Source organism: Malus sylvestris, chromosome 9 (genome assembly GCF_916048215.2).
Source record: "Malus sylvestris chromosome 9, drMalSylv7.2, whole genome shotgun sequence".
Taxonomy (NCBI): Eukaryota; Viridiplantae; Streptophyta; class Magnoliopsida; order Rosales; family Rosaceae; genus Malus; species Malus sylvestris.
The window spans coordinates 18,247,659-18,273,822 of record NC_062268.1 but is presented as its reverse complement, the minus strand read 5'-3'; the positions used below and the strand labels follow the sequence as shown (position 1 = coordinate 18,273,822).

The 26,164-nt window shown below is 38.3% G+C and overlaps 1 protein-coding gene, 1 long non-coding RNA gene and 1 pseudogene across 3 annotated transcripts; 1 reads left to right on the top strand and 2 right to left on the bottom strand.

Moving 5' to 3' along the window:
- Positions 1 to 422: 422 nt before the first annotated feature.
- LOC126582232 (nuclear poly(A) polymerase 4-like) lies at positions 423 to 6,489 on the bottom strand. Of its 2 annotated transcripts, none has more exons than XM_050246290.1 (12): positions 5,896 to 6,489; positions 5,730 to 5,807; positions 4,726 to 4,833; positions 4,457 to 4,519; positions 4,195 to 4,356; positions 3,423 to 3,536; positions 3,243 to 3,305; positions 2,818 to 3,147; positions 2,509 to 2,673; positions 1,608 to 2,420; positions 1,145 to 1,218; positions 423 to 1,054 (listed from the first exon to the last, which is right to left on the bottom strand). In XM_050246290.1, the coding sequence occupies exons 1-12, from the start codon at positions 6,028 to 6,030 to the stop codon at positions 1,030 to 1,032; spliced, it is 2,130 nt and encodes a 709-aa protein (XP_050102247.1). In that variant the 5' UTR covers positions 6,031 to 6,489; the 3' UTR covers positions 423 to 1,029. The 2 variants fall into 2 exon arrangements, with proteins under 2 accessions (XP_050102247.1, XP_050102248.1); XM_050246291.1 differs by having other exon boundaries at positions 1,145 to 1,215; positions 5,896 to 6,487.
- A 3,407-nt stretch (positions 6,490 to 9,896) lies between these two features.
- On the bottom strand, positions 9,897 to 13,027 carry LOC126582233 (nuclear poly(A) polymerase 4-like; annotated as a pseudogene).
- Positions 13,028 to 13,826: 799 nt separating this feature from the next.
- On the top strand, positions 13,827 to 17,672 carry LOC126582234 (uncharacterized). The gene is made up of 2 exons (XR_007609312.1): positions 13,827 to 13,902; positions 17,489 to 17,672. It is a non-coding gene; the product is annotated as an uncharacterized LOC126582234 (long non-coding RNA).
- Positions 17,673 to 26,164: the final 8,492 nt, after the last annotated feature.

Sequence of the window (26,164 nt, the reverse complement as noted above, 5' to 3'; positions counted from 1 at the left end):
AAATGCCAATATTGATAAAACCATTGTTTCCCAAAATATATTGTCCAAACAATACAACCTTCAAGTTTGGCATTTGTTGGGAGATAAATAACCAAAATCCAACATTGTTGTCAACACGTGTAATTCTAATGGGAATTCAACCACATATTTGCACAATCCCAGTTAAAACTCTCAAATTCCAGATATCATTTAGGTTGCTTGATTCCAATGAGGATAAAACGCTTTATCAAGATTTGAAATCAAGTCAGAACGCCGACGGTTATGAATCTCTTAAATCGTGGCGAACCGGACAGTATGGCGTCTTTAGTTCAATGGATTACAAGAGTGCAAACCGTACAGTATTCTGATTTTGGAAGGATTAATAAATAAACACAATCTAAACCAGACATTCTCTCTAACGAACAAGTAACGAAAGATGGCGATGGGGTCATTTTAAATATTCATTACATAGCATATAATGTACAAAGGTTGAAGATTAGACATAACATCAACAATGGTCCCTCTCAAACTCGAAACAAAAAGGTCCTAATACCAGTGCACATTGAGCACATTACACAAGCCAACATAAACACGACGACTGATCCAAAAGAAGAAACTACAAACGTTTTTTTTTTTTCTTTTTTCAATTTTTTTGGTTTTTTTCATGGATCTGGAGAACCTAGGACGACGAAGGGTAAAAACCCTTTGCCACACCCGCACAGACGACGAAAAGTAAAAACCTAATGCCTATCTGCAGAAGTTCAGCGAGCACCTGAATAAATTCTCTTAAGACTCTTAAGAGCATCCAAAGCTCAAAACTTAAGCAGATAAACATAATTCACACATGCTAAAGATGAAAATTGTACATAAAGATGACTTCCAGTTCGAATCCCCTGGCTTCATCCGCAAGGTTGTATGGACAAGCATGCCTGGAAAAAAACGAAATGAAAGCCAGCAATAAAAAGAACACTTACCCGAGCTGCTGGCTTTCGTCGTCTCTCATTTTTTGAGTCCCCAAATTTCAGAGAAATCCACTAAGATTCAACATGCTCAGGCCGTTGATGTTAGGCTAAACCTGTCATTACCACAGCAAAAGGCGAAGCATAAAGATAACAATACGTCAAAATAATCAAGAAAAATGAATGTAGAAGTTCAATACACATGCCTCAACCCTGTTATTTGTTCTGAGTTTACTCCCTCACTGGAATTGAGTACCATCCCAAATGCAGCGTTCACCTTCTTAGTAAAATGCAAAACAAAAAAATAAAGATAAAAAGAAATTAGGTAGATTGGTCAGTGCAAACTAAAGCTCCAAGATAAGAGATCTTAATGAAAATGAAAACGAGCTAGTTATGGTGCAGGGTATTCCCAAATGTCCAATGTTTAAACATGCGCAACACAAATGAGGACCAACGCAGATCCTGGCAGGACTGGCATTAGTGTTCAAGATACCTCAGATGTTGCTACTTTTATGCCATTGGTGCATTTGGTCATAGAGTCCGAGTTAGATTGAAGAAATTAAGACGACATCCAACTAGCAGAATACTATGTTGCAAAAGAAAGCAACCAGATAATGCAAATGATTCACCAAAAAACTGAGTCCAAGTAAAGGAACTTAAATCCAAAACCTCTAATGCTTCACGGGATCCATTTTGCTGTAGGTTTCCATTTATGCATCCATTATCCGAAAGACCTTTGGAGTCTGCCCCACATACATCACCCTGCAAATATCCTGGGTTGTTACTCCCAACACTGCTTCCGTCGACGTTCCTAGTGTTCCCTTCACAGATACCAGCCACTAATCCAAATCCAGCATCATCACAACTGCCCTTGCTTGAAACATGTGTAATAGTACTGGAATTGGAGGCATATTCAGGCTCCATTTCACCAGACAGCGTTCTTTTATTTGACTCTACTACTTCCATGCTAAAACCTTTATCCGAAGGCTCTGGACATGCACTGCTTGCGTTGTGACTGATAATTACAGGAGAAACTGAATCATGGGGCGGAGGGCTAGTAGATTGCCGTTTCTGTGGTGTAGTATCTTGATTCACCTCCACCCCATCAAGATCCTTCCTCTTCAGGTGTCTCTCGCTAGAACCACTCCCACAAACTTCGCCATCATTAGCCTGCTGCTGGGCGATAACTCTAGATGGTTGCGGTCGTTTACAACCATCAGGGTACACATAAGGAGGAAGTTGCCTTCTACGAACATGAGAAACATAAATTTCCATCCCTGGTTTCCAAAACACGTACATATTAATGGAATGCCTGAACTCATCAACAGTCCCTCGTATATCAAACTGCTGACCCTGAACCTTTTCACCCTGTTTCCTCTGCAAACCCATAAAAAATGCACTATGTGCACATTGTTTATTAGCATCAAAATACTCATGGGGATAAGGATGGCACTGTAACATCCCTAAAGTATCTCGTTCAATCTGCAAATGTAAAAGACACACCAAAATAAGAGCCACAAATATACTAACATTTCTATTTTTAAGAGAAGCCAAAAATAAAGATTATTACCATTAGAGTTAGTTGCCTCAGCCGAGATTCCACCCAGCCTTTCCAAGCACGCAAGTCATCAACATCAGCAGCAACTATGTCAACCTGGAGATAGTTTTTGTAGCTTTCAAAGAACAAGTACGGCTCAAACAAAGCACACCATTGAGCTTTATTCAATTCCACTTCCTGGATTTAAAAAATTAAAAGAAAAAAGGATAAAATAGTCAGCCATTAGAGTTAGCTGCCTCAGCCGAGATTCCACCCAGCCTTTCCAAGCACGCAAGTCATCAACATGAAAAGGGCGGGCAAGGGAACAGAACAAGTACAAACCTCACAGATTTTGTTTCCGTAACAGAACTGCTCGACCATAACACGCAGAGTACTTTGTGAAACATTATAGCTAGAATTCATACAAGGGTATGCAGGAGTAATAATTGGCATATGATGAGTCCGGTCACGAGGATATCTGCGAGGGTCCCAAACAGAAAAGCCGAGTTCATCCTCTTCAATGGGACACAACATGACAGGATTTGGCCAACGCCACTGCGTATAGACCCTGAAGAATCGAGAAACCAGCATGCTGGGAACTGCATTGGGATAAAGCTGGCAAACCCGGGCAACAAGAAGAGCCCAGTTCACTCCGCCAAGAAATCCAGTAACCTGACATATTTTCAAAACAGGATGCAGTCAGCTTAAATGATGAAAAATAACAAATAAAAAACATAATATAACTTATTAAGTGAGGAGGCACTCACATTGGAATAAACACCACGTCTTTTTGCCCAAAACTTCAAGCATCTGAGTGTTGTACAAAAATGCTACAACCAAAAAAGTACCACAGGAGAGGTTCAATACACCAGTAAATATATGTCTTAACAAAATAAAAACCGGCAATTGGCAGAAAAAATAAACCCATTCGATAGGAAGCATTTCACCTCAACATTTGGAACAAGCTTTAGAATTTGATCAGCAACCCTGCAGCCATTAAGACTTCGAACAGTAGGCTCATCGATATCGTACAACAGAGATACATCAGAAATGTCCAGGTCCTGTTTAATAAAAAAGAATCCCTAGAGAGATTAGGCAAAAAATATGAAGAGGATAAATGCCAACGCTACAAAAAAAAAAAATGTGATTAACATGACAAATTAAAACCGTTCTAAAATGTAATGCACCTTGACAAAATGAAAATTAGCTAAAGAAAATAAGTCACTGAACCTGGTATTGTACAAAACCTATTTTCCTACAATCACCGTAAAGGAATTTTATAAGCCAAGATTATTCATTCAGATAGCTAACTGAACACTTATATTTCTCTTGAATTACATGTGAAGAATGTTTTATTATATTTTTGTATATACTGCAGAGTTCTACTAAATAGAAACAGCTAACATATACATGGTTTGCATTCATTTTGATTTGCAGTGAGAGCACACAGGTCCTTATTCATCCAGGAGAGGCATCAGGGTAAGAACGAGACAAATTAATCTATCCAAGACAGCAAATGCAGTCCAAGCCTGTGGCCAACCCGCATGGGACATCAAACAAATAACAAACAGCAAACATAGAGAGAGGAAAAAGAAAATCCCTAAACCATCTCATCCACAAAATAGCACATCAACTTCAGAAAAAATAAAGTGTTGCACTTCAATAATTCCATGACACTTGGTTTTTTTTTTTTAAGTTTAACAAGAGTTCAATACTTACTTCTGGTACAACCAAGAGAGAAATACTAGCATAAAGGAGGTCAATCGATATTCCGTCAAACTTAAATTTCATTACAGGAACATGAGCATCTGGCACTGGTTGCAGTTCGGTCACCTCTTCCATCTTAGCCAGAATGTTGTGCAATACAAAGAAGAAGTCTTCCTGAAGATGACATAACAGTACTGAATAAATATACACTCATACAGTGAACAATGACAAGACTCAGAACTCCATGGAAAACCTGTTTCCCGTCAATGGTTACCTCTCGATTGATATAGGATGGCCCAACACATAATGTGTCTATGTCAGCACCAGGACCATGCACCTACATAAAAAATAAAAGTGCACAAGTAAAATCTGAACATGCAAAACCAAAATCATTGGCAAATAAGAATAACAAATTAGTAAAAAGTTGATGGGGCAACATTAGAGGCATTTTGAATTTCCAAGTATTTTTTCCCTCTCTCTCACAAACCAATTCAGACCACAAAAAGAAATTCCGCAAACAAAATCAAAAGCGACCATACTTACCCCTAGTCTATAGGAGCCAAATGTAAAAATAAGAGCATTAGCATCCTCAACCATTTGATCTGTGTATCCTCTCAAGCGAGTAAGTTGCTTCACCCAATCCTTGACAATCTAACAATCAGAAGATGGGAATGGGAAAGTTGAAAATGACAAATCAGTAAAAATAAATTGATTATTATAAAAGGAACAAAAACACAATGTGAATGCCAATTAACATATACATTAATCGCAGATCTCATAAGGCTGATATACCTAAAAGCGTGACCTTTAATCAGAAACACATCAAACCCAAAACCATGACCTTTATTCCAAGGGAATGATTTCAGTAACAAATATAGTTGCATGTCCAGGCTATCATCCTGTTCATGCATCACAGGTTAGCTTTTCCTACTTTATTAGTCATAATTTTTAAGGGGATACTATAATTTATACAAGACACGTACTCTAACTTTACCTCTAGAACCCTCCGTCTGCAACTTTTTACTCATTTGAAGCTTTGACATCATACACTAATACAAGATCATTGCCCTTACTGAAGTCCAGAATATTTTCAGACTTTTCAGTCTTCTAGTTGTTCTTATTCTAAACATCAGAAAACCTATTCGATGTTCAGGTATGCCACAAAGTTTAATTACACATCCAAACCCATTGGATATAAACACCATACCAGTGCATATTTGTGTTTACGATTGGCACTTTAACTGAAAAATTAGGCAACTTGGAAAATATAAGACAAACAAATTTGATAATACTAAAATCAATCACACCTACAATTAGGACAAACAAAAGAAGGCAATCAACTGAGAGAAATTTATATTCTGCATATTAGATTCTGATTTGGAACATGAGTATGCATCAAAACAATTATCAAAGTAATGATAAATAATTACTGTCCTAAACCATAAATTCCTAATCACTCTCTCCTATTGACTCAACAAGTCTACAATACTAAAACTGTATTAAGTGTTCATTAGCACACGATTTGTTTAAAAAGGGCGAATAATCACCTGCCCGATACGCTGAAGAACCTCCTCTCTCTTGGCAACTTCCTCTTTGCTCTCATAAAGCCCAGCTTCAACCAAAAACTTCAAACACCCAGAAACAAAATATTCACAAACAGAACATTAAGAACCAAAAAAATAATCAATATTCCCAAAATTTGATAGCACAAACCTTCTCCAACTCCAATGTCCTCTGAATATCGACTTCGGTAGGCCCCGCAGTCGATATTGGCTTTGTCACTCCGTACTGCCTCACCGCCGCTTGAAGAGGCGACAGCGGAGCACTCAATCCCTCTGAACTCACCATCTCAGCATCCCAAAACGAATTTGAAAAAGAAGATAAAAAAGAAAAATCCTTTCGAATAAATATCAGAAAGCCCTAGAATTCCACTAGAAAGATGACAGGATCTTGAACCCGAACCCTAGAATCTACGAAAGGCGGAGAAAATAAGGCAGGACGAAAGGTTTTTAATAGTGAAGAAATACCCGAAACCCTAATAACGGAAGGAAATCGAAAGCCGACAACTTTCCCAAAAAGATCAGAATTTCGAAACCGAAACGAATTGGGAAATTTGTGAAAATTCAGATCCAAAACGGAACAAGGAAACCCTAAGGGATTCAATTCTACAGACGGAAAACAAACCCTAAAACGCGTCGGAAAAGAGAGTTGGAGAAGTCAGAGAGAGAGAGAGGGGGGGGAGAGAAAGAGATCGAGAGAGGTGTTGGTTGGCGGTCGGTTGGATTTTTTTATGGGTTTTTTTTTTTTTTTTTGACATTTTTTTTATTTTTTTTTTATTTTTTATCTTGGGGTTTTATTTGCTTTTGAATTGTGGGGGCTTTTATATTTTAACGGCGTTGCGGTGGTTACGCGGGGGGCGCTTTTAATAAAGAAAGAGGGAAAACTGGTGCGCTCGCGTTCCACCGGCACTCGGGTTTTCTGTACACTGCACCGTAGTAGTAACGTCAACTACAAGGAAACTCTTGTCACTTTTAACGGATCCTTCGGCCTCGTTACACGTGGCGACGTGGGAGTGCTCTTTCTTTCTTTTTTTCTTCTTTCCAATAGCAAGCTTTTTTTTCTTTTTCTTTTTTTGTCAAATTTTTCTAATAGCAAAATTTTTTTACGAGAAATTCGAATTTGTGAGTAGCAATAATTCGCTTTTACTTTTGACGAATTTATAGTTACAAAACAATTAAATACATTTGATCAATGAGGTTTTACTTAATAAATCTTCGATGTCGAAGACAACTTCTTTGAAATGAGAGAGTTTAAAGTTTAATTGCACAACAAAAACTTACTAGAATTTGGTGGAGAATGAAGTACCTATAGGGAGATAGACGGCCACATGTGTAGGGATTGTCATGCCATGTGTTAATGTTCAATTGACAAAAGTGTGTCATCTGTTGAATGCAGTAGGAAAGAATTATCCTGAAATATTATTAATTAAATAATATCCTTAAATTGTTGTGAAATTCTTGATTAGATATGATTGTGATTCTTTGCTTGATTGTGATTCTTTGCTTGATTGTGATTCTTTGCTTGATTGAGTATGTCTTCAATAAGGAAGGTATAAAGATAATGATTTAGTTATTAATCATCTCTTTTACAGCTTTGACTTTTTTCTTTGCCATATGCTGGACAACTTGGAGAAGTCGTAGTTAATTCAGGTCAGCTTGGAGAAGTCTCTCTAATTTAATGAAGACATTATCATCTCTAGGGTCAAAGTTTACGTGTCAACTCCAAGAATTTATATATTATTTTTTACTCCACAAATACCACACACATGTTGTGTTACGCTTTAGGAGGTGCGGGAGATGAGAAGTCCAAGTTGAGTAAATCTACCACAAATTGGTTCTTCAACTGCATTGAATCCTCTGACTTTTAGTAAAAACCTTTTGGAGATGGAGTCAACTACTTATAAAATTTATTTAATTCTATCTTTCCTAGGGGATTAAGTAAACCTATAGAGCAATTCTTTACAGTGTTACCATGGGGCAGCTCGAGATAAGTGGGCAGGGGCCGTATGGTGGACATGGCAGCAGAGGTTGCCTGATAGTGGAGTCGGCGTGGCTCGATTGGAGCCGAGGTGAACTACGAGTTATCTCTACTAATTAATAAAATATTCATTGTCAACCAAAATCCTATGAAATTATCAATTTAATCCTCTAATTAAAACAGAACATGAATAAGAAATATGGGGCAGAAATGTAATTTTACACAACCAAATTTTGCTATTTTTTTTTTCAAAGCCTCACTTACATGTAATCCTAACATATCTCTAATTAAAAAATAAAAAATAAAAACTTATCAATCCCACATTCTCTATCACTCTCTTCCTTTCTCCTTCTATTTCAAAAACAAAAATAAAAAATTTTCTCACACACTTTGTGTGTGCCCATATGCTAGTTTTCAATTAAGGTATGAACTTTATTTATCTCTACGGGAAGCCCAAAGTTTAGAACCTATACATATATGTCATGCTTTAGGCATGCAACAAATTAATCTACATCATTTATGAGACAAGAACGGATGCACCAATGCTTATTCACAATGTTCTTGAATCTGTCATTTTCTCCTCCTAACGTGTTGGAAATAAATTATAAGAAATACAAAGAACAAGAGGGAATATAGAGATTGGGTGGAGAAATGTGAGTGTATTTCCTTCTTATTAGAGTGCCTAGTTATAGATGTAGGATTTACATAGGAAGATATTCAATTATTGAGATATTACATAGCAGGGCCGTCTATGAGATTTCGAGGGTCCTGTGCGAAATTCATAAAAGGGGCCTTTCTTATAAGCCATCTTTTATATCTCAAATAAGATCACAATAAAATTATAGTAAGTATAAACAATGAAACTTGATAATCCGTAATGCGTTCGCTTCTAGCAATTTTTTGTGACTCATTTTCTCTTGATTTTGCCTTGAAAAGTACAAAAGAACAAGAAAATCATTATAGATGAGAAATACCCAAATCTTCAAATTTCAAGTCAATATACTTAAATTAGTAAATATCTTACTTTGATCGAAGTCTACATCACTCTGATCAGTTGAATTGTCTTCATGATTTGGAAGTTTCTCTTCAATTTCATAAATTTATAAATTAGGGTTTAATAATTTGTGGGAAATATAACAATGGGACGAAGAGAGAATGGGAAGTAGAGTGGGACACTGGTGACAACGTCTGAAATTCTGACTTCTGGTGCTCTAGTGTGAAAGAAGAAAAAAAAAAGGGAAGCAGCGATTAGACTTTGGCGTGAGGGAAGAAGTCTGAGTCTGTGAATTGTTTGCCTCGGTCAGTGGAATTCTCCACTTTTAATTGATTAGCTTTGCCTTCTTTTTTTTTGGCTAGATTAGCTTTGCCCTTTGTTAATTATTATTTTATATAATTTACCTACATATTTTAGGTGGTAGTGTGATGGCTTTTGGAGCCCATCAGATATATATTGATTTGATTAGTATTTCTATATATTATTTTATATATTATTATATTGAATAAAAAAATATTTTTGGGGGCCCCAAATTTTGGGACCCTGTGCAATAGAACCGGTTGCACTCCCCAAAAGCCAACTCTGTTACATAGTGACCCGGAATGAAAACAGTCATATAATAAATATTATTCATAACAATCCTTTGTTTTTTATTAAAAAAAAAAGGAATGAGTGACTCGAATTTGAGATGATTCTCTTTTGAATGAAGAAAGAGAAGGACGAAATGTCTATGAGATAGATGCGGCAAACAGGCCGTGTTCGTGTCATATCTATTATCTTAACAGGTTTTTAACAAGTGACCCGATAACGACTTGGGTTGACCCGAAATCTATTTTTTCGTGTCATTTCGCATCGGATTAATGAGTCGTGTAAGAAATTGTCAAGCCGACTAAGAAGTACACATAAAAATGTCTAGAGGATAGTACTCTGTACAATGCAGCAATTCTTGACAAAGTATTTTCACTTTTTGTGTGTAATTTACATCAATCTACACAACTGGTTAACTCAAAGCTCCGCCGAAATAAAATTTATCTTTTTTCTGAAATTTTGTTTTCCTAGTTTTCTATGATTACTGACTATCCAATAAAGCTTCCTATTGAGGCCACTCTCACCAGAACCAGATGCACAAACTTCACCATCATCGTGAGACAATTTATCATCCCAATTCTGCAGATGATCCAGGTCATCTATAACCATCCGGAAACACGTAAGCGGGAAGTAGCCTTTTATGAACATGAGAAACATAAATTTCCATCTCCGGTTTCCAAAACATGTACATGTTAACGAAAAGCTTGAACTCATCAACAGACCCTCGTATATCGAACTGCTCATGGCCTTGAATCTTGTCCCCTGGCTTCCTGCGCAAACCTATAAAAAATGCACTATGCGCATAGTGTTTGGTTGTGTCGACATACTAATGGGGATAAGGGTGGCATTGCAACATACCTAATGTATCGCGTTCAATCTGCGAATGTAACCAGATGCAACAAAGTTAGGGACAACAGCCAACAGGGTATTTATATATTCGAAGAGACCAACGAAAACAGATAAGAGTGTTACGATTCGAGTCAGTTTCTTTAGTTTGGATTCCACCCAGCCTCTCCAAGAGCGCAAGTCATCGGCATCAGCAGCAACTGCTTCGATCTGGAGATAATTCTTGTAGCTTGCAAAGAACAAGTATGGTTCGAACAAAGCACACCACTTTGTTTTATACACTTCCACTTCCTGGATTCAAGAAATGATGAGGAAAAAGCGACCAACAGTCAATTATGAAAAAGTAACTTAGCGTTGCACACTATTCTTCTTTTCTTTTTTTCTTTTTTTTTGTCGAATTACACACTATTCTTCTCACCTCACATATTTTGTTTCCGTGTCGAAATTGCTCTTCCATAACACACAGGGTACTTTGTGAGACATTCTTGCTAGAGTTTGTACAAGGGTAGGCAGGAGTTATAATTGGCATATGATGAGTCCGATCACTAGGATTTTTAAGCGAATCCCAGACATAAAAACCAAGTTCGTTCTCTTCAAGGTCACATAACATGACAGGATTTGGCCAACGCCACAGGGAGTATACCCTAAAGAATCGAGAAACCAGCATGCTTGGAACTGCATTGGGGTAAAGTTGGCATACCCGGGCAACAAGAATAGCCAAGTTCACTCCATCAAGAAAGCCAATAACCTGAAGACAAATATGTTAAACGAAGCAGGCTATTAAAGTTGAAAGAACTTGTGCTGCGAGGAGGTACTCACATTCGAATAAACACCGCGCCTCTTCGCCCAAACTTCAACCATCTTAGTGTTTTGTGGAAATGCTACAACAATAAACATTGCCATGAGAGTGGTTAATATACAGCAGCATATGTAGGTCTTTTGAAAAAAATCTAAATAAAACAGGTGATTGACAGATGAACTAAACACATGACTAGAAAGCACTTCACCTCAACATTTGGAACAAGTTTTGGAATCTGATTGGTAACCCTGCAGCCGTTAAGACATCGAACAGTGGCCTCATCGACATTGTACAACACAGATAGGTCAGAAATGTCCAGGTACTGTTTTAAATAAATAAATAAGTTAAAATTCTCTAAGGCAATAATGAAAAAGGATGGAGAGAAGAAGATAGACAACAAATGCAGACATACTACAAAACGTTGACATGACAAATTGAATGTTTTGTCGCAGAAATATACTAACCGTTGTTCGTAGCAGGGAGTTTTTTACTTGTGTTATTTTCATATGGATTTTTCGAACTAATTATCGTTCTGAGTGTGTAGGTTTCTAGATTCTTTAATTTTGAGTGGTTCAGTATTTAGTTTACAAAAGAGTATATATAAGACGACGTCCTCCTATTCCTGTGTAACATGAACTTGAACCAAAGTCTATATAAGACGATGTCCTATTATAATTTATACCTCAACATATGCTAAGAACTCTCAACCAAGTCCACAGAGGCACAGAAAGCAATCATACAGCACCAATGCTTTGGCTGAATCACCCGAAAAAAATAAAAATGGAGACTCTATTGGTCCTAAAGGCCGAAAGAAGTAGCTTCATCTCCATTTATCCACATGATTTGCATAAATTGATGGAATTCGTGAAGGAAAACTATCAAAGTCCTAAAATCTACATCACTGAAAACAGAATTACTGAGGCAAAGAACGATACAAGCGGACTTGAGGAGGGCACTCAAGGATCCACAGAGTCGAAAATACTCTTCGACACTTGATCCTATTGGAGGATGAATTCTACATGGGGAAAGAAGGGACCTTGCATGTGCTTATAAGTAATTGGGCTATTGATGGAACCTTAACTTCTTCATGGTATTAGAGCAGGTTGTACTATGTTTGAAGCCCAACGGTCACACGTGTTCCAGCCACATGTGTTCCACATCATCCAATTTATGATGTCCACATGTTAGGGTTGAAAGTTCGCCACACGTAGGGGATGTGGTGAGAGTGAATCCCGGATTGCGGAAAGAAGGGACCTTGCATGTGCTTATAAGTTGTTCTATACTACTTCAAAACCACAATTTACTCAGAACTATCATAGATTTCAAATAATGTAATGGAAAAACTATCAAAGATTCCAATAAACATCTCATCCACATATAAAATAGCATGCTCAGTTCAGAAAAAAAGTTGTTCCATACTACTTGCTGATTTCATAGAGAGTTTCGTCAACAGCACAGGGGAGTTCAGTACTTACTTCTGGTATAACCAAGAGAGAAATGCTCGCGTAAAGTAGGTCGATTGGTATTCCGTCAAACTTAAATTTCATTACAGGAACATGAGCATCTGGAAGTGATTGTAGTTCGGTCACCTCTTCCATCTCATCCAGAATGTTTTGCAGTATATAGAAGAAGTCTTCCTAAAGATAATATAACAGTATTATATATATAGATACACAGTGAACAATTGCAAGACTAAAAACTCTAAGAGAAACTGCTTGCAGTCAATATTTACCTCTCGATTGACATAGGATGGCCCGACGCATAATGTGTATAAGTCATCCCCGGGACCATGCACGTACAGAAAAACAACAGTAACCTATACGTTCTAAATAGTAGAGCAAACAAAAATAAAAATCAACGGAAAAAATCAGCAGAGCAAAACAAAAAAATACTAAGTAGTCGATGAAGACTAAATAGCGAGTGACATTTCATTTAAGACAACCATTTTTCATCAAACCAGTTGAAACCACGATAAAAAATTTGCAAGCAGAGTCAAGAGGAAGTATTATTACCCCAAGCCTATAGGAGCCAAATGTGAAAATAAGAGCATTAGCATCCGCAACCATTTGATCTGTGTATCCTTTCAAGCGAGTAACTTGCTTCACCCAGTCCTTGACAATCTAACATCAGAAGATAGAATACACAATTTTCATAAATTTTCAATCGACTATTAAGTATCAATCCTTTAGTTTTATCGAAAATCATGAACAAATATCAATAAACACAGAATATCTACTAAATGAATTTCGAGTTATATGTTATCTTAAGATCGTCTCAAATGTACTAGATCACCAAAATTCCACATATATGCAGTTGCATAGAATGAAAACAAAAAAAATATGTTGTATCAAACACAAAAGCATTTTTTTTCTGCAGGACTTTAAACTACGTAATGTAATAGTAGGAGGGTGAAATTGGTTTTCTCAGCGCAGAATTGAAGAAACATGTCACAGTAAACATTAAACGAAATTAAACCCACAATTTAGTTAAGTCCAACCTAATACTCATCAAGGACTTCAACCAAGATAATGGCAATCCATCAAAGATTCCAATTAACATAATGGAAAAACAGACCGTTGCACGATTATATGGTATTTACGAATGACACTTATAATCTGCATATCGGCTTATCAAACTTATGAAACAAAAAATTTCAACCACCTGATTAAAACTGAAGCTGTATATATTGAGTATTCAATTAGTCCTTCTAGCACATAGTTTGTTTAAAACCATCCGTAATCACCTGCCCAATTCGCTGAAGAACCTCTTTCTTGGTAGCTTCCTCTTTAGTCTCATAAATCCCAGCTTCAGTCAAAAACTTCAAAAATACACATAATCCCAGAAACAAAATTGTCATTGTTGATGCACAAAACCGGAGATCTTGGAACAACGTAAATCCGACCGTGAATCTGCATGTAATGTAAATAACACAAGATGTATCGTGGTTCACCCCAAGGTTTGAGCTACGTCCACACTAATTGTATTTATCTAAGAGTATTTGTGAGGGAGAGAGTGTGAGAGCTTTGCTCTAGATAGGAGAGACCTAGGGTTTGTGAGGGTGAGGAGGCCCTTTTATAAAATAAAGGCTCCTCCCCTAATTACATATTTGCCCCTTCTTTTATTACATAATTACATTTAAGTCCCCCGAGTATTTATACGAGGTCTAAATATGAGGCCCTAAATATGGTATAAACAGTAGTCTCCCAAGTCTTCAGTCAAGGGAGTCTTTTGGCTGGAGACTTGAAATTCAGTCCATGTGTGGGACGAAGTAACTAGATGTTGTTTTGAACAGATGCTCGATATGAGGCAGTGCTCAATCTGAAATGACGCTCAACTAGAAGTAGCACACGCTGCGAGGCTGCTCGGCTCGTGGCTTATGTTGCCTTGGTTGTCTCGGCTTGCGGCGTTTGAAAGTGAGGGAGTCCCTTTTATAGAATAAGGGCTCGCTCCTCAATACATGAATGATGGGCTAGAGTTGATGCTCTCTAATGATGGTGAGGGAGTCCCTTTTATAGAATAAGGGTTTGTTCCTCAATACATAAATGATGGGCTAGAGTTGATGCTCGCGGCTAAGCGGTTGCTCAGTAGGCGGCAATGCTCTCTAATGGTGGTGAGGGAGTCCCTTTTATAGAATAAGGGCTCGCTCCTCAATACATAAGTGATGGGTTAGGAGTGATGCTCACGGCGAGGCTGTTGCTCAGTAGGCGGCAATGCTCTCTAATGGTGGTAAGGGAGTCCCTTTTATAGAATAAGGGATCGCTCCTCAATACATAAGTGATGGGTTAGGAGTGATGCTCGCGGCGAGGCGGTTGCTCAGCTGGCGGCGTTGCTCTCTAATGATGGTGATGGAGTCCTTTTTATAAAATAAGGGCTCGCTCCTCAGTACATGAACAATGGGTGCTCTCTAATGAAAGTGAAGGAATCCCTTTTATAGAATAAGGGCTTGTTCCTCAATACATAAGTAATGGGCTAAGTCCCCCAAATATTTTTCATGAGGCCCAGTTGAGGCCCAATATGTGCGTACATAATGTAGTCCCCCAAGTCTTCGGTTAATAGAGTTTGTTGGCTGGAGACTTCAAATTGAATCCATGTATGGGCCGAAGTGGCGGTTGTTCGGAGGTGGTATTTGTATACCCTGCACTGAAGCTTTTGCAAGTGAAGCTTTGAAGCTAGAGCTCTGTAAATGAAGCTTTTGAAGCTAGAGCTCTGTAAATGAAGCTTTTGAAGCTGTTTGACATGAGTGATACTCATGAATGTTTATGTTGATTGACATGAGTGATGCTCATGGATGTTGTCATGAGTGATGCTCATGAATGTTAACATGAATGATGCTCATGAATGTTTATGTTTGATTGTCATGAGTAATGCTCATGAATGTTTATGTATGAATGACATGAGTAATGCTCATGTATAATTTGGAGTATTGGGCGTACTTTTGATCACCTGGTTGGTGGCATGAAGGAGAGTATGGGTTGTACATTTCATCACCAGGTTGGTGGCATGAATGACTAGTTGCCAAATGATATTAGAGTACGGGTTGTACATTTCATCACCTGGTTGGTGGTAATAGTGGCAGGTTGCCGAATAATTTTGGAGTACTGGGCATACTTTTGATCACCTGGTTGGTGGTAGTAGCGACGGGTTGCCGAATAATTGTGGAGTATCAGGTGTACTTTTGATGACCTAGTTGGTGTTATTTTAGGCTTATGGGCCTTCGCTCTCCACACAACATTCCAGCCAATTTATTTTGGGCTTTGCTTTATTTTATTTTATTTTATTACCCTCTGATGGGGTTTATACAGATGTCTCCGAAAGGTACGAAAAATAAATTACATCATTCAGAAATAAATAAAGCAGTCGGTGCGTTGCTTTTGCTTTTATTTTCTTCTTTGCTTTCTTCTTTTGCTTTCTCTTTTCCCTTTCCTTGCGCTTCTCCAAAAACTGAACCAATGATGCTTTGCAAGCATGTGGAATAGCAGAAGCAGATTTGCTTTTGCTTTGCTTTGCTTTTACTTTCTTTTTCCTTTTCTGTTTTTGCTTTTGTTTCCTTTTCTTTTCATAAAGTCTGTGCCTTGCTTTAACATAAGTGCAGGTGCCTGGGGTCCATCGGCGGCTTGGATAGAGGTACGGGTTTGTGGCTGCGAAGGGTGGCGTGGGCGACCATGGAAGAGCAAGGCCCTGTTAGTGCAGCTCCGGCTCAGGCAACGGTTTATGACGGAGGTGGATCGCGTTGGCATCGTCGGAAATCTGACCTCGTCGGGTCGAGTGAGGCCGCTGAAGCCGGGGAAGACGTTGGGAATAATAGGGTGGCCAGTGTCACACTCAACGGTGCACTGAGCACCGATGTTGACATACCTGCTGCAGAGTACCGCTCGGCCTCCAAAGATCCTAACGGAGTGGAGTCTTCCTTCCCCGTCGAACAGGTGGTAGGGGCCCACGCCTCTAAAGCTAAGGAAAAACTTCGTATTTCCCCGAGTTGGAAAAATGATCGGCGAATGGTCGGCGATGAACAGAGGGGACGCATACTTGGTTTCAGAATACCTCATCTTCATTTCTTTTGACTGAGACATTGACTTTGTCTCCTTCTGCTGCTGCTGAATTGGTTTTATCTGCAGATTTCTTCCTCCAAAGTCATGGCTTGTGGTCCATGATTCAAATTAGTGAAACTTCACGAATTAACTTTGCACCGACTCTGTCGCCCTGGGAATGAGAGACGTAAGATAGTAACCAAGTATAATTTTCTGCCACATAGCATGTATATGCTATACATGGCCTTCAATCAGCGCTAGCTGGTTCTTTGTGGATGATAACGGAGCCCGAATGGCGTCTGAATTATTAAAATTTGAGGGTATGTCAGGGTGGGAGCGCATCGGGGAGATGCAGGCGGCCAGTGGCTGCTTCCTTGAACCAAAACAGCATGGAGAGCTCTCAACTCCACCGTTTTGGGCAACGGCGGCTTGGATTTCCTGCCTCAGGATGAAAAATGTGAGTCTTCATGCAGGAATTCAATCCTATATTTTGGCTCGCGAGAGAAACGACGAAATGCGCCACATAGGTGAGCTGGGATGATCTCATTGGCGGAGACGAGGCAGCTCAGAACGTACAAAACTTGAACCAAAAACACCAACACCCTAAGCCAATGAGCTTCTTTGTCTTGGTTCTTATGGATTTTGATAGGATGAGAGCATGTGAAGCACAAAGAGACAGTGAGATGGGTTTTTTGGATTTTTTTTGTTTTGGTTCCTGTAATTTGTTTTGATATGTTTTCTGATTGCTACGTAGTGGTTGTTTGCAGAGAGAAAGATTGGTTTATGCGGGGGTATCTAGATTTCTGGGAAAGCTTTGGATTTTTTTTTGTAGATTTTGCAGATCCACGGTGGATATGAAAAAATGAAAGAGAACCGACACAACTTTTCGTATCGATTCCCACAGACGGCGCCAAATGTTGATGCACAAAACCGAAGGTCTTGGAACAACGTAAATCCGACCGTGAATTTGCATGTAATGTAAATAACACAAGATGTATCGTGGTTCACCCCAAGGTTTGGGCTACGTCCACACTAATTGTATTTATCTAAAGAGTATTTGTGAGGGAGAGAGTGTGAGAGCTTTGCTCTAGATAGGAGAGACTTAGGGTTTGTGAGGGTGAGGAGGCCCTTTTATAGAATAAAGTCTCCTCCCCTAATTACATATTTGCCCTTTCCTTTATTACATAATTACATTTAAGTCCATCGAGTATTTATACGAGGTCTAAATATGAGGCTCTAAATATGATATAAACAGTCATAACCAGAAAATTGGGAAATAGGATGAAACGAAAGATATGAGAAATTCAAACTGCTGAAATAATATTCATGACATATTGACAAAGTCTCGAAAAGTGATCATTTCAACATATCACCTATTGATTGGCAAAAAAAAAAAAAAAAACCATTTCAACTATTGAAATTTGTATTTTGCGATTTAGAACCAAATATATTTGCAAATCAAAACGAATGCCATAGTACAAACCTTCCCCAACTCTAACGTGCTTTGGATATCGGCTTCGGTAGGCCCCGCTAACGATATTGGTTGTGTCAAGCTATACTGACTGGCCGCCACAGCACTCGGTCCCTCTGAATTCTCCATCCCAGCGGATCGGAGCATCCAAAGAATTGTCAACTACAAGGAATAACGTCAACTGCAAGGAAGCTCTTGGAACTTCAAAAGGTCCTTTTTCAGGTTTGACTTTCATGTTTGACTTTATTCAGTCGTTTTTTACCTTCACATGATGTATGTATAAACAATAATATTATGGTTGCTAACTTGTCTTACAAACGGAGAAAAATATGATTACAACATAGTGGTTCACTGATAGTGACCATAGAATTACCCTTTTAGTTCCACTATGGCCAAATTTATTTATCACTTATCCTTGGGGTTATTATCCTTACAATCTTTGAGTCATAAAATAATAAAAAATCATATATACAAATAGATGGAGTGTATATATATATATATATATATATATATATATATATATATATATATATATATATAGAGAGAGAGAGAGAGAGAGAGAGAGAGAGAATCGCTAAAGGAAGTAACTTACGGCATGAAGCTGAAGTCGATAAAGAAATATTCATAACTGCTGAGTTTCACCTCATAAACCGAATCCAAGGTCTTGATGTAGCATTTTCCCCCTTAACCAACAATTCGGAATGTGGTGATTCACAAAGGTTGACGATAAAGACGATGTTCATCTCTGACAATTTGACCGAGAAAAAAATCCAAGTTCCCCAAACGAACCATATACTCTGTCCACACTCCATCATCATCGTAAATCCTATAAAACTCGTGGTGGTGTTCCAAACCCTGCAAACTGCAAGGCTCACTCATAGAATACGTACTACAATCGAAGGAAAACTTTATAACCTCCCCAAATTTGTGTGATGAAGCATTTATGTTTGTTGGAAAATATTAGTATTTTAGGTATTGTATTGTTTGGATTTTCTTATTAGTTTAGTTTGAGCCTAGCCTATTAGCATTAAAGTTAGGTTTGTTCGTTATAAATATAATGCTTCGTAGCTCTGTAGAATAAGTTAGTGAAGATGTAGCTTCTTGCAGTTTTGTAGCCATTTCGACATTTTCGTATGTTTAATAATATTTTTATTAGTTTGTAGTCTTATTTTACTCTGATATTCAACTTGATATCAAAACAGTTCTGTTCGTTTGAGTATGTCTGTCTTTGTTTTTCCAGTTTCGTCTTGTGGAATTTTTCTCGTTCTCTGGTTTGGGTTAGACCCTTGTTTGATCTGCCTTGAACCAGTCCTGCCACCCTGTGTCGCAACAGTCCCGCTGCATCTGCTCGCTTCCGCAACCTGTCATTCCCCCTCGATATTGTCCAAGTACAGATCTGCTAAAACCCATCCTATGTACCTTAACCAGCCATGCCTACGCCGCCGCCTTCCGACGAACCCAGTTCCGTCTCGTCTGGAACCACCATCTGGAAAAGCCATCGCCGAACCGCTTGCATCCATAGCACCGAAGGAACCTGCAACCCAGATCCCAGCCCGCGCTACTGCTGCCTGCAACCCCAATCCGACCCGCCGATCTGACCGATCCACCACAGCACTGCTGCACCTGTCTCGCACCAGCGCCACCCGCTATATGAAGAATCTGGATTTGAGGATCCGCCGCCCTGAGCCTGCTTGCTGTCTTCGCCTGTTTCTTCTGTCTTTCTGCTTTTCTCTCATCTGCCACCAACCATACACAGATGAGGAAGGACAGAAAAAATAAAAAAGGCAAAAAGAGAAGGGAAAGAAAAAGAAAATTGTTTGCTGTTGCGTTAGGCCCACACGGGCAAAGGGTAAAAATGGTTAAGTCTGTTTTCGGGAATTGTTTTGTGACCGTCACTCAAGTGCTTGGACATATGATCACTCGAGTGATGGTATTTTATTTTTATTTGTTCATTGCTACAATTGAGATATGAAAATTTCGTCTATTTAGTGGTGGGTTATTTTCATATTCTTAACACTAGCTAGTCTGAATCTGAATCTGAACCAGTTCGTCAAGTCAAGTCAAGTCCAGTCAAGTTTGCATGCCTGTCAGTCCGCTTAACAGAGCTAGTCTGCATATGCTTGTTTGCAAACCCAAAGCAAACTCATGTCGTATACTGCCATGAGTTTGACAGGGCTATTGGAAAATATTAGTATCTTAGGTATTTTATTGTTTGGGTTTTCTTTTAAGCTTAGTTTGGGCCAAGCCTATTAGTATTAAAGTTAGGTTTGTTCGTTATAAATATAATGCTTCGTAGCTCTATTGAATAAATTGGTCAAGATGTAACCTCTTGTGGTTTTGTAGCCGGTTCGACATTCTCGTTTGTTTAATAATATTCTTATTAATTTGTAGTCTTGTTTGTCGCACTCTGACATTCAATTATGTTATTGCCTGCAATCACGGCCCTCCCCCTGAAAGGATAAGAACCGCATTTATCTGCTTTGACAGAATTCCAATCTCTTCTAGTTACATGAAAAGCACAGAATTTAGATCTTTTTTGGCAGTCAACGAAACCAAAATGTTACTGCGGAAACAGCGTAACCAACTACCTCATACATGCCCAATTTCATACTAGAGGGAATAGGTGGCAGGGACTTCCAAATGCCCTACTTAGGATCATACCGCTCAAAGGTTGGTTTTACAGATTCGCTTGGCCAGTGCGGGTAATCATATTGAGTTGCATGATAATAAAGCTTGCCAAACTGAAATCACAGTTCCATAAGGCTTCATTCCTTTGGGGCCCTTGAAGTTATGGAATGACTTGGTCTTTGTGTCGAAAATATATCCCCTCCATGGATGTGTGTATGTGACCTCGCAGCATGTATAACTTGGAGTTGATGTTGAACCTCTCACCCGCCAAGATACTACCGCAAGTGAGATCCACAACGCCCTTATCAAAGAACTTGGTTAAAGGATGAAGCATAGTGGTCGGTCTTGATGATGAAGTCCAATTGCACCTCTTCTTCCCCCCTAAACTTACTCCATATCATTGTCGGATTTTTACTTCATGTAGCCAACGTTCATGCGGACCTTGATACGGATTTTCATGAAAGTGCACTAATGCGAACACAGATATATAATTAGTGTCGTGCTGCTTTACCAACGTCGGACACTCCCCGTCTCCCTCCATATGCAAGCTGGACAACAAGCCTAAGGGAAATTTGAATAAGTAATCAAAATTTGGACCTCAAATAGAATATAGTTATTTTTCTAAGTTTATGATAATTATAACCAAAAGTTGATGTACAATTACTAATTTACCCATAATGACTAAAAATAAACTTCCTCTTTTCCTCTTAATCGTGAAAAAATTCGCCGACGACGTCCACCCGCAAGCCATTGAGTGCAGATCATGGCTGCTGCCATGACTACGACGTTGAGCCCCGTCTACCTAAATCTTGCAGTCCTCCCTGCTACCTTGCCACTTAATCTCTCTCCCTGGCATGACCACCATGTAGGTTCCGCAAGCTCGATCATTATGTCTCCCCACCTTCCTCTATTCTTTTTCTCCAACACAGACTAGCTCCGGCCCCGCCCCACCCCACCCCACCCCACCCCACATGTAGGTTCCAAATGGCCCATAATATCATCCCAAAAAGTGGCCACAAACCCCTTTTTTCTTGAATTATTCTCCACTTAAATGGAAAAATTGATCCGAATTCCTTACCCAAAATTATAAATTAATAGAAGATTGAAAATTTTAGAGGCAAACGGAAGAAGATGATGATGAAGAAGCAAGTTCAGCAACCATCCAATACCATAAGTGATAATCAGAGATAAAACCAAGATGGAAAATTTTGAAAAACTTGGAAGAAAACCCAATACAAGTCAACAATCATTGAATTTTGAAAGTAGAGAAAAAGGCAAAAAGGCCCGTGTGAAGTGAATGATCAAATGCTCATTTTTTTATCACAACTTCCCTTCGGAGCTGAATCAGATGGAGCTTGGGTACAATGAGTATTCAGTGGGTTTAGTAAAAAAAGGAAGTATTTAGTCATTAAGCGTATATCAGTAATTTCATTCCAACTTTTGGTTATAATTATTATAAAATTAAGGAGGATTTAGTCAAACTATGATTTCTTAGGATTTTAATAGACTTTAAAATCATGGTGTAGTCAAAATATGATTTTAAAGGATTTTAAAAATACATCCAAATCTAAGGATAATCAATTAAGATTTTTAAAATGTCCACGCAGGTTAGGTGTAGTGAGAATGCTAAGGATTTGCTAGGATTTTAGTAAATGAGGAATTTTAACAAATTTGAAGGTAGGTGGTATAAATACCACACGCCATCAAGAATCCAACCCTCCACCTTGTGATTTCAAAACCCAATCGCGGAGGCTAGAGTCGAACTGAAGAGGCATTCAAAACCTTCATGGAGTTGTCTTTATATATGAACCTCAAAGACATCATTAGGAACCATGCTTCTTAGGTTCACTAGAGTTTGTAGGAACTGAAAGCCCGATATCAAAACTTGCTTCTTTGTCCACAAGCAGTGAAATAGTTTTCTTGGCATCTCGGGCTTCTTTTCTCAATCCAATGCAGGCCCTCATTCATTTCTCTCTCAAGCCGAATGCATATGGTGTTCCAGACCCATCTCTGAAGTTCTTGCCCGAGCCAGTTGACATACGAGCTTCTTCGAATGGATTCCTTTGCTGCCTGGGTGGTGATGGCTATAAGGCTTACTACATTTGTAATCCTATTACAAGGAAGTGGACAAAACTTCCCAAACCAAATGCGGATCACGGATTCTTGTATTTGATGCGCACAACTTGGCAGAGAATTTGGGACCCTAGGTCTGTGATGGATGGAAAGCTATGGATCCATACTTATTATAAAACATGTCAAAAGCTTAACAAAAGTAAGAAATTTTTTATTTTAAAAAAAATCTAAAAATCCTAGGAAATCAAATAAAGAATCCCTACAAATCCATTGAAATCTATAATACAAATCCATTGAAATCTATCAAAATCCGTATAGAATTGTAAGGTATATTAAAATCTTTTGAAATCTGTCATTTAAAAAATTATATTAAAATCCTCTGAAATCCAAATTAACAACACCCCTAAAGTGGTGGCTATAATACTAGGGTCTAAATTTTGGTTATTTTTTCAAATTTCCCAAAGCATAATTACATCTGCTTAATTAATGGAAAACTTAAATAAGTAGTTTTCAATTTTCAGTTTTTTTATTTTGTTTTTTGTTTTTTTTTGAAAATTGAATATTGAAAGTATTTATGAATTGGTTATTAAAAGGGACCTTAAGTAAACACACGAAAGAATGAAGAGAAAAAACAATTAATGGCTCGTTTGGATGTGATTAGAGGAGTGTCAGAATCACCTTTAGGGCATATTCATATAATCACTTTAAGCGATCCAGAAGTACATGATGATAAGTTTTTCTTCATATCATTTAAAGAGATTTTCCAAGTAAATTTGTAGAGAAACACATACCCATAAGTGATTTTAGCCCTCTTATAATCATTTTCAAACGAACCCTAGTTAACAAAAAAAAAAACAAACCAAATAGATAAACGGTTCACACAAAATACTATCCTAAAAAATCGTGATTAGTTATACGAGGGGAAATTGGCACTCCAAAAAAGTTTATAAACATATGAGGGGAAATTTACTGGCCAAGAAGTATATGATTATCTTTTTTGGTGTCTCAATAACAACTCTCGAGATTGTTGCATCTTTTACACCCTAAAAATAGAGAAAATAGAGTTCAGTTAGCAAACCTTAGATGGTTGCAATCCATTCAAACTGGTTCCTATCGTAATGTCCTTGCATAGTCGACCATGATTGCGGACAATAACAAAGGTGTCGAAGTTACGCTTATTGAAGTGCGCAAAAAACTTGTTCTTTTTTTTTTGTTAGAAAAGGAAAGGACTGAATTAAAGAGAAAAGCCCCCTAGGGCAATCCATTTGTGTACAGTAAAAAAGAAAAGCTGGACGAGCAGCCATCGGAATAGTTTATCCCAAACATGGAAGCCATTAACTAAGAGACCAACACTTGTGACCACATCCGCTAGGAAATTGGCTTCTCTAAAAACATGCTTCTAGCAAATATCCTCAAAGAAGCCCGTCAACTGTCGAATATCAGCAAGAATGGTCCTTAGTCTCCAGGGAACATGATAGGCATCACGAATAGCCTTGATAACCAGCTTAGAATCGCCTTCAATGATGACTCGCTTAAAACCCCTTGAAAATGTGATTCAGAGACCATACGAAGCACCAAACATTCCACCACATTAATGGTACTCTGACCAACACTACGCGCCCCAGCAATGATAGGGGAACCATTCTCATTTCTAATCACAAAACCAGAGCCAGCCTGCTGGTTAACCACCGAGCCATCAAAGTTGAGCTTGACATAACTAGTATCCGGGGGGTGGGGGGACCAACAAATTGAGCCGGGTTTTGCCATCTAATTACCAGATGACGCTGTATGCAACAGCAGATTAGCTGCACAATAATCTCTATCCATACTTGACGCTGAAATCACTATTCTAGTGTAATTTGGATTTTTATTTTGAAAAACAATAAGGTTTCTTTCCTTCCAAATTTGCCAACAAATAAGGAACGCCGTATTCAACCCACTCAAATAATCAATGTTGCTGTTGTCCAGGGAGTTTAGCCACTCATTGAAATTAAGGGTTTGATTCATCTTTAAGGAGTTAGATAAGGCGGGATTATTCCACACATGTCTAGCAAAAACACAATCAACAAGAAGATGGCTAATGCTTTCATTTTTCGAGTACAAAGGGGACAAATAGTAGGCTTGCCAAACGGTCTCTATTTTGGAGTTTCCCCAAAATGGGAAGCCAAGTAAAAAATTTTACTTTATGAGGCAAGTTAAGGTTCAACATCTTTTTCAAAATCTTGCTAGAATTAACATTATTATTAATAGAATTCTGTAAGAGAATTTACCATTAGCATTTGGACCCCAATAGCATGAATCACTTTGAGGGGCGAAAGGCAAAGGAATACTACAAATCTTGTTGACAACATCAACATCAACCATAGACGATAACAAATGTCTATTCCAATGACCGTTATCAATGAACTGGCTCACTTTGAAGTCAAGATCAACATTAGCAAGTTGGGTGCTAAATAAGAGATTGGTGAGCGGGAAAGGAAAAACCCAATTATGGGTCCATAAGAGAATATCTTCTCCATTTCCAACAACCCAACACAATCCCATCCTAACAACGTCCCTAGCCTTGAGGATACCCTTCCACGCATATGAATAATTTTGTCTAATTTTATTATTAAAAAATTCTTCATTCTTCATTCTTCAAATACTTATTTTTAACAAATTGGACCCACCAATTTTGATCCTCACTCAGAACTTTCCACCCTAATTTAGCCAAACATGCATTGTTAAAGTGAACACTCTTTCTAATGCCTAACCCTCCATTCTCTTTAGAGCAGCAAATTTTGTCCCGCGCAACAGGGTTGATTTTGGAGTCTTTTCCCCACAAAAATTTCCTACTTTCTCTATCAAAAGCCTTAGTAATCTTATTAGGGAATTTAAAGCAGGCCATAGTTTGATTAGGAATACCAACAAGATTAGCTTTAATAAGAGTAAGCCTCCCCGCCTTAGAGAGAGTATTGGCCTTCCAACCAGATAATTTGCTCTGGACCTTAATAATAAATTCCTTAGCATTAACAGGGTCTTTCCAAAAGATATTATGGATCCCTAAATATTTGCCAATAGTGATTTTTTGCTGGATTTGAATAATGTTAACAATATCATTTCTAGATTGATTCCGAGTGTTATTGGAAAAATAAAGCGACGATTTATGGAAGTTTATTTTTTGCCTAGAAGTATGGGAAAAGTCATTAAGCACTTTAGCAATATTTCTAGTTGCAACATTGGTAGCTTTAGCAAAAATCAAGCAATCATCCGCAAACTTCAGATTTGTAACTCTAAAGCCTCTAGAAGCAGTTTGCAGACCAACATTATTTCTAGGAGACCCACCAAAATTGTTCAAATGTCTTATCAAGGATTCCATATATAAAATAAATATGTAGGGAGAAAGGGGGTCACCCTGTCTAATTCCTCTCGCAGGACAAAAATAGCCATGAGCTTTACCATTAACTAAAATAGAAAAAGAAGTGAACGTAATACATTCCATAATGAGGTTAACCCAATAAGTGTTGAAACTAAAGCTT

Excerpts from the sequence above, each read along its gene's own strand:
- LOC126582232 (XM_050246290.1), bottom strand. The coding sequence starts at position 6,030 with ATGGTGAGTTCAGAGGGATTGAGTGCTCCGCTGTCGCCTCTTCAAGCG. Across the intron at positions 4,834-5,729 it reads TTCTTCAGCGTATCGGGCAG|ATTGTCAAGGATTGGGTGAA; the intron begins GTGATTATTCGC and ends TCTGATTGTTAG. Across the intron at positions 2,421-2,508 it reads TGAGGCAACTAACTCTAATG|ATTGAACGAGATACTTTAGG; the intron begins GTAATAATCTTT and ends TTACATTTGCAG.